The sequence below is a fragment of the Pundamilia nyererei genome, unplaced genomic scaffold (genome assembly GCF_000239375.1).
Source record: "Pundamilia nyererei isolate P.nyererei 1_Seehausen unplaced genomic scaffold, PunNye1.0 scaffold00044, whole genome shotgun sequence".
Taxonomy (NCBI): Eukaryota; Metazoa; Chordata; class Actinopteri; order Cichliformes; family Cichlidae; genus Pundamilia; species Pundamilia nyererei.
Window position 1 is genome coordinate 1,895,723 of NW_005187445.1, and position 8,699 is coordinate 1,904,421.

Consider the following 8,699-nt stretch of genomic DNA (forward strand, 5'->3'; position numbering starts at 1 on the left):
GAATACAGGATGACAGAAATGAAATGAGGTGGAATGAATACTACACACACACACACACACACACACACACACACACACACACACACACACAGTGCTTGTAATGAGTAAAGAGAACTAAACATTCCATAGGTGTGTTTGCACTTCACTTGAGCCAATAATAATACTGCCACCAACGCATATTGAATATTAGCGAATATTGCACACACACGCTCTCTCAAGTCACCGTCAGGTACTGTATGTGTGAAGCCATGAAGATGATTAACACATGAAAGTAATCCAGATATGAATGACTGATAAAGCCAGCATTTTTTTTTATCCCATGTCTGAAAGGGGCTCATCACTTTTCCCTTGCCTTTGGCTTCTCTGCTCATTATGGTCCTTTTCTGTACAGATATATATATGTATTTTTTTTTTTTTTTTAAAAGAAGAAGATTAAGAAGAAGAATCACAGACAGACAGTTTCACAAATGTTGTTTGTGATCTCACTTAACTATACAAAAAACATTTGAGAGCTAGATTAAAAACAAAAAAAATAAAGAGACGCTGATAAATACAGAAAGAAAAAAATAACGGAAAAAGATTCCAAAGAACAGAGTGTTTGGTTACGTAGATGAAGCTGAAGTTGTTGTTTTTTTTGTTTGTTTTTTTAATACAAAGTCACACTGGCAGCCTTGCCATTGAGAAGTTGGACTTCAAAGTCAGAGGGAAGGCACACGGTCGAGATGAAGGCTGGGCCTCTCCGGGCTACCGTTGTCATCATCTCTGTTCATCTCTGGGCTGTGGCCGTGCTCGTCTGTGCTCTCCGGAGATTCATAGGGATAATTTTCGCTTATCTCCTCATCCTCCTGCTCTTCTTTAATGCTGGTTTGGTAAACACGGAGAACGAAAATGTGATCAGACTTTAAATAGTAGGTAATTCAAATGCACTGAAGAGTTCAGTGAATAGGGACACTTACAAAGCCTGTGGTGGGGACTGTGTTGCACTGCTGTCGCTTTGGTATCCAGATCCATTAGCGAGAGCTCCATTCATCTGCTCCTGGAGAACATGAGGCAAGGAGTGCAATGGGATGCTGCCCATAGAAGCTGGGTTGTATAGAGAGTTGCATTCTAGACCACCACCCTGAAAAAAGAAATACTGTCAGAGGTGTATTTATAGCACTGCTTAAACACATATACTATGTTAGGATAATTCATTCATCAAACATCTTTTTGTTTGTAATACAATACACACAAACAACAAGATAATTAACATTTCTCTGTTACCTGAAGGGCAGATCCAGCTAGGCCTGTACGGTTCTGGGCGTTCTTCAGCAGAGATCTATTAGCATATAAATACAAGAGCACATTATTACATTTGAGTATGAATACTTAAATGGTCTAAAACTATATGACTGACTTAAGAGGGATTCAGAAATGCAAGCTCATCTTAAACGCACATTTTTAACTGAAATAGCAACAGTAACTAAGGGTGATAGTGTTAAGTTACATTTCCCTCGATCTGAAGGAACTACGAGTACTGCCAAAATATACAATGGCGCTCCAGGTCTGTTTACTTAGCAAAGTCCACAATAGCTAAGAGTTTGAGTCATCTTTGCAAGACGATGCAATCAGAAACATGCCTCGTAACAGTTTTGATACACTACAGATTTTTTTTTACTATTATTGATTTCATGTAAAAGTACAAGTTTAGATCTTGTGAACGGCAAAAAGCAGGCCATTTATTGTTGCTCACAAACACATGGGTCTGAGTGAAACATTGTGGAAAATAACATTTTGTTCATATTTCATTTAACACAATTTAGATGATCTCCTTTGTTGTTGTTGGGTATTTTTTTTTAGCATTTAATCATTTAACAACTACAATTCTAACCCCCCAGTTTTTTTCCATTTTCATCATAGCACAGTCCCAAGCCTTTAAAACTCCATGACCTGTTGACAGTAAATACTCTTTACTTGTGAGGTAAAGCTACAAGGTCAAGTTCCTTGATGCCAAGCGTCTGACTTCTAGTAACATCTGAAAGTGCACGGCCGTCACGTCTAAAGTGTACATACCCGTTACCAGCAGCTTTCTGGGGCCGCCTCCTGTGAAACTCAATCTCATCTACTGTCCACACGGCTCCCTTCACGTTCTCCAAACGTACAAAGCATTTATGGAGACTGAGGTTATGTCTGACTGCATTCTGCAAAATATAAGAAAATCACACATTTAGGAACTCCACACTTCAAGTAAGGAATTAGCTTCTTTTCCCGTTTCAAATTGAAATCTTTAATGACATTTAATATACAGTATATAAATATCAATACCTTCCAAGTAGCTGCATTACGCCGGAAATATGCAAAGTTTCTTGTGAACCAGTTGTAGATTTCATTTAATGTCAGCTGATTGCGAGGTGATTCAAATATAGCCTGAAAGAGACAGAACATGTAAGAGAGGCTCCAAATAACAGAAAAGATGTAGTGATCTGCTTTACGTGGCTGAAAAAAGTTCCACATTACCTGTCTGATGAGAGAGGCGTAAGTAAATGGAGGCCTAACTTCTGTGCTCAAGTAGAACTCCTTATTATCAATTATATCTGTGTAAAGACATTAACAAGCCATATTTACACATATGCACAATAAAAGTGAAACATATAGCAAATATTTCCAATTATATCTCAGTAGAAGCATATTTCAGCACTTTTGCCCCATGAAAACATTATTAATTAAAAGCTGTGACTTGTGATCTCACAGTTACCTTGGCTTACAGAGCGGCTGTATCGCCTCCTTACAGGGGTTCCAGTGAACATGCTATTGGGAGTGAGAACTGAGGGAGATTCGGAGAGTGGTGTCAAGGGTGTGGATGGGGCCGTGGCACTCTGAGAAATGCTCATAGGAGGAGGGCCTTTGGGCAATGTTGCCTGGGAGAAAGATGCATTAGACACCAGATTAACCTGAAGAAAAAAAGAACAGAAAACAAAGCAGTTAAGTCAGCAAAATGTTGGTGTAACTAAAAGCAAAACACTATTTATTTTAATTGAAGGAAACAGCTGTGGCAGGTTCTTACAGGCTGTGCTGCAGGTTTGGGTTCAGAGGATTTCAGATGAGCCATCATAGCCTGCAGTCGTTCTTTGTCCTTCTTCAGCTGTGTTAAAAACGAAAGGCAAAAATAGAAGTTTATGGATGGTTAATTCTGTGTTACATGACAATGTCAAGTTTGGTGTGGAAACTACTTCTTTCCAGGCCTCCTGAGAGGTGTAAATATAAAACGCTGGTGTGAAAACACACCACAACTGCAAAGATTTTCACATACACTTTGAGAGTTAAAAAAAAAAAAAAAAAAAAAGACTCAACACAACACTAATCATCATAGTTGCATTTCATTTTTTTAAAGTTAGAGAGGGAAAGGAAAAACGAAGCAACAAAATCTAAAAAGTATTAGGTAAAAGAAAACATGTTGTACCTGCAGTTCTAGCTGCTGTACCACTTGCATCTGTACACGACATTGTGCTGTACTCTTGTCATCCAGTGTGTGTTCACTGTTTAGATGTCTGCAAACAAGAAAATTCAAAATCATGGCTTGCTTCAGGGAAACAATGTCCTGCACAAACAGGAGGGAGCAAAACAAAGCAATGCTAAAGTATGCTTCTGTAATGCAGCAAAAAAAGCACTCACTGCTCCTCACCAAAACATTAAATATACTATATCATTGCTCATATGATAAATATATTACTTTATCATTTATTGCAATGGCGCATCCTTGTATATCCAAGTATGTATGAATGAACACCAGTTTAGAGGAATGCTAGATTTCAACACTCACTTGAGAAATGCCTGAAAGTCCCCAAAGACCGTCTCACAGCCAGGCCATTTACACATCCCATTTCCATACAGAGGATGGCTGTTCTGTGTATTTTCATCCAGCGGACCACTGCGAAACACATAATGCAACAGAGTGAGTGCACTGAAAGCTAGATGCAAATAAATGAAAAAACAACTAAGGTTTAGACAAGACTGGAAATTTCAAAAGCACCTGTCTTTCCTCTTCAGAAGAGTTTGATGACCATTGGTGGTAGATTGTTGACTGGAAGACTCTCTGGTGTCTCCACCAGCTGACAGGATGCTACCATTCTCACAGCCTAAAAGTGCACATGTACACTATAGATAAATTGTTGTACGATACAGTGGGATATTACTGCATTTTACAGAGAAAAATTTCCTCGAGATGATTAAGATCACGATAAAAAAAAAATGACTGTTTACTTAAAACCTAACATTCTGGCAATCACTAGCAAAAACCAACCACTGTAACTGAAAACAATCTGTTTAGGTGTTTGAGCTCTGCAGTAAATGAATCTGCAACAGGGAGTGTTAGACACATACCTGGGGGTGTAGCTGGGCTGGTAGGAAGCACAGACAGCAGGCCTTGCCTCTGAAGGTTGAGGAGGTGCTGCTGCTGCACCTGAAGGAGCTGCTGCTGGATGGCAATCTGCTGGGCTGTCAGCTGTGACAGAACATCAGTCAGTGAACTCTTTATTTGTTGCAATATTGTAATTGCCAAATGAACTCTTTCTACTGATTGTTTGCATTGAAATGCAACTGCAAACTGAAATAGAACAAATCTGAGCAAGAACAAACCCACACTTGCTGCCTTGTGCACTCAGACAAGCGTAACTTTATCTTACGATTTTCTATTAAGAGCCAACAGAAAGTACATATTGTGAGTGGCAATGGATAAATGATTTTAGGACAGACTGATGATGCCTTGCTGCTATACAAATTCATGCACACAAGCTGTGTGGCTTTTGATAGTAAATGGGACACACAAACACACTTGCTGGTACCAAAGTGTGTACTCAAGTCTTTCAAGGCTTTCAAGTGTAAATACTGGGAAAGAGCAACGTATACTTTCTGAAGATGTGACGTATATAAAACATATAATCCTGATATATTTAGAGAAGAAACAGTATACAGCAGCCTTTAAACTAATTGGGAGTCATAAAAATTGTTCACAGCTTATAAAACATCAGATATAACCTCAATCTGCTGCTGTTACAGCCTAGCTTTAGTGCTGTTTTATACATCAGTTACAATCTACAAACACAGAGCTAGAACTTGTAAAAGTATTATTCCAGGTAAAACAATATGAGCTCTTGGTAATACCAAATACCCTAATGTTGATATCTATACACAGTGGTCTCTATAGCAAATAAAAAATAACGCTTAACAAACAAATCTTACCTCTTGACTAACAATCCCAGCATTCTTTTGCTGCAGCAGCTGTATATTAAGCTGCTCTTGCTGATTCTTGAAGACCTCTTGAATTTGTTGCTGCAGACATGTTCATACAACTGGAGTTAACCTCACAAATAAATTGTGCTCAGTGTAGAAGAGGAAAAATATTAAGCATACATTACCTGGTGTAACATGAGTGCTTTCTGTTGCTGGAGCAAGGCTTGAAGCTGTTGGGGACTGAGGACTTGTTGTTGTGATGTCTGCTGCAGCTGCTGTGGAGCCTCTGCTGGTGGGGTCATCATGGACAATGACACTGGAACCTTCATCAAAGACAAAATAGAAAGGTTAAAGTCTATACATGGGACACAAAAAAAGAAAAACATGAGGAAATCAAGCCTGTGAAGGACATACTGCTGCACTGACAGGCAAGTATAATAATACACAAAGGATGTCTTTTTCTATGGTTGTGCATACATGCTACAACAAATCTATGCAAGTTCTAACCATCTGTGCACTTACATGTAAACAAAAAAGTTTATTGTTTTTGGCCATATGTGTATTTTCCCATCCGACTTCTTCACAAGACTGTGCGCTGCTCAAACAAAGCATGTCTGTTTAGGATCACCCGATTGCTTGGCCAATCCACATATAAAGCAATTTTCTTGTATTATCTGAAGTTAATGCTTTGTAGCAGAAAACTGGCCACTAAAGGGACATACTGTCAAACCTACTGTTGTGCATGACTGCACCTCTAATTGGTTTACTTTGTAAATAAAACTTCAAATAATAGCGGAAAAATATGACACATTCCTAAAATCCATGCTGACATTTTCGCATGCATTGTCTGAAATGCAAAGATAATTCATTTTTGGTATCGTGTATGATTTTTTTTTTTTTAAAGGGACGATAGTGCAAATGAGAGAGGCTGTATTCCACAGTTCTTAAATGAACTGGATGTCAATTACAATGCCTAAATCAGTTTTTTTCTAATAAATCAAAATCAATTTGTCAGCAAACAACTGGAGCTACACACACACCTTGATCAAATTAAAAACAATATTTAGAGTTACTCACAGTACTAGTATTGTTTGTTATTCCCACAACCGTGGTCAGTCTCTGGGAAATGGTTTAACAATCATTTCAGCCAAAAATGTACCCAACAAAAACAACAGCAGCACTGGATGGCTTAGGGGAATTAGAACTCCATCAAAACAACAACAACAACCAGTACCACAAAAACAACAACAACAACATCCTGTGCTAGGCATGCAGCAATTACCACACCCTCCCCCTCACTGTCAAGCCTCACAGCTCAGGGGATGTTTACAGTAAACATAAACAGAGTAATCAAAATTGCACAGAGATATAAATAATGAATAAAAAAGCATACAGAGCCTGTTTACGAAAACAGAACTTGAGATTCGTATTTTAATTAAGGTCTGAACCACAAACAAACATTTCTCTCCAAGGCAGAGTCTGTTTTGAATCGGGTAAACAAACTGACAGTGAATTTCACAGAGGCTTTGGGCTAACAATAACAGATGACTGCCTCTTAGTTTGTCCTTTCTTATGAAACTCAATGCTGCAGAGGTGGCCATCAAAGCAATGAAAACAGGTCTATCCCATAGACAGAGCCAGTTGGCCCCTCTATTTTTCTGTGGACACCATCAACACAACAACAGCCTTTGCCTAATCCCTGTTGCCATGGTAGCCAGCAAGTCCAAACATCTTCTGTTGTTGTTATTGTTGAAAGTCATACCAGTGAGCAACTGAGTGTAAACACAGATCTGTTCCCGCAAGACTGGTCTTGTGAACTCTGAGATGACTGACAGCAAATAGAAATGCTAAAAAGTTGCTGAAAAACAAACACAGTATGCTTCCCTTTATGAGATGTATTGCTTACTAAAATGTCCTAATAGATGTGGCTCAAAAAAGGAAACTCAAATGAATTCAAGTTTTTTAAAAAAAGCTTTAACTCATGCATAGACATACAGACACAATTTAACTAAGCACACAAATTGAAAGAAACAAGCCTTCTGTCACCACAATTTTACAGAACAATTTTAAAAAAGAAATTAGTTCAACAAACCTGATAATCTCCATTGAAACGTTTATCTGGGCACTGAAAAAAGAAAAATACTGCTCAGCAACAAGGCTCTGCCTCACAATCTAACACAGCCTCTCTAACCTACATGATGTGAGTGTGAACAAAACTAACAATGCAATACTGATCCCTCTGCCAAACAGGAGTTATGCTCTCCATTCCCATTCTAAATCTCAGCACCAGCTCCCCCATCCTTGTGCTCCCCTTCAGAATAAACATAAAATACTGCAGATTGCAGAAACAGAGACAAATAAAACAAGACAGTCAGGGTTTAGGTTTACGTGCTAAAAAGGCAAAACAAAGAACCTCAAATTATCATATAGCAATAAGCTGTGCACAGAGTTCGATGGCATCATCTACCTGGTATGTCCAAATAAGTGTGTGCCGCTTGGATACCAGGCTAGTTATACATAAAATCAAATCTAGAATAAATATTCACGTGTAGAGAAGAAAACACATCTGCTTCAATTACAGGACAAATTTGTAACATTGTGGACAAACATCTTGACACATCCCCAATACAACTCCATGGTTTTGTTACAGAGTAGCACATATGCACTGAAGAGAGAAAACATTTAAGCATTTCTGAACAGAATGCAACTTGCTTCAGGGCAGCAACAAACAAATGATTATCTCTTAATCAAGATTCTGAAGCATTTAGTGGTATCTCCATCTCATTTGCTTGTTAGAATAGAATAGAATAGAATAGAATAGAATAGCCCTTTATTGTCATTGTACATGTACAACAAAATTTTGGTCTAACAGTGCAATATCCAAAGATAATTATCCAGACCAACCCATTAGTTGGTGACCTATATTGGTATATTTATTGATTACATATATCTGAAAAAATTTCTTGGGGAAAATAGCTGGAAATAGTGTAATTATCGGGTCAGTTACATATTAAAGCAGCACTGACTTTAATTAACATACTCTCAGACCTCTCTGCAGCACATGTCACAAAGTTACAGATTAATCTGTAAATCACATTGCAAACATACAAAGAAAATAAATTAAATAAATTAATGGATAATTGTGATCCATTAATATTGTCATATCAATAGATAGATAGATAGACAGACAGACAGACAGACAGACAGACAGACAGACAGACAGACAGACAGATAGACAGATAGACAGATAGATAGATAGATAGATAGATAGATAGATAGATAGATAGATAGATATTCTGATGTGCTGAACAAATGCAGCTGAGAGTGACTGACCCTGGGTGCCTCTGGAGGAGGAGTTTGGCTACTCCTCAGTCGACATTCATTCTCAGTATGATTCCCGTTCTCTGTCTGATTTGTTTGAATGGTGTGGCTTGTTGGATCTGACCGAGACTCATGCATCTGGACTTCTATGACCTGTAAATGGGGGGGGG

General features: G+C 38.3%; 1 protein-coding gene across 4 annotated transcripts in view; it reads right to left on the reverse strand.

Moving 5' to 3' along the window:
- Nucleotides 1–622: 622 nt before the first annotated feature.
- Nucleotides 623–8,699, reverse strand: part of LOC102200381 (forkhead box protein P1-B-like) — a 10,827-nt gene continuing 2,750 nt past the window's right edge. Inside the window, exons 2-17 of one of the 4 annotated variants that reach the window (XM_005731822.2) lie at nt 8,542–8,682; nt 7,301–7,333; nt 5,394–5,531; nt 5,218–5,307; nt 4,360–4,480; nt 4,010–4,115; nt 3,800–3,907; nt 3,440–3,527; nt 3,044–3,121; nt 2,735–2,930; nt 2,497–2,573; nt 2,305–2,406; nt 2,053–2,180; nt 1,264–1,318; nt 957–1,120; nt 623–861 (exon numbers count right to left, since the gene is read on the reverse strand). In XM_005731822.2, coding sequence (XP_005731879.1) covers nt 699–861; nt 957–1,120; nt 1,264–1,318; nt 2,053–2,180; nt 2,305–2,406; nt 2,497–2,573; nt 2,735–2,930; nt 3,044–3,121; nt 3,440–3,527; nt 3,800–3,907; nt 4,010–4,115; nt 4,360–4,480; nt 5,218–5,307; nt 5,394–5,531; nt 7,301–7,333; nt 8,542–8,667 — 1,773 coding nt within the window. In that variant the 5' untranslated portion in view covers nt 8,668–8,682 and the 3' untranslated portion in view covers nt 623–698. Of the gene's footprint in view, nt 862–956; nt 1,121–1,263; nt 1,319–2,052; nt 2,181–2,304; nt 2,407–2,496; nt 2,574–2,734; nt 2,931–3,043; nt 3,122–3,439; nt 3,528–3,799; nt 3,908–4,009; nt 4,116–4,359; nt 4,481–5,217; nt 5,308–5,393; nt 5,532–7,300; nt 7,334–7,429; nt 7,546–8,541; nt 8,683–8,699 lie in introns of those variants that run through there. The other 3 variants (XM_013910475.1, XM_013910476.1, XM_013910477.1) reach the window with 3 other exon arrangements.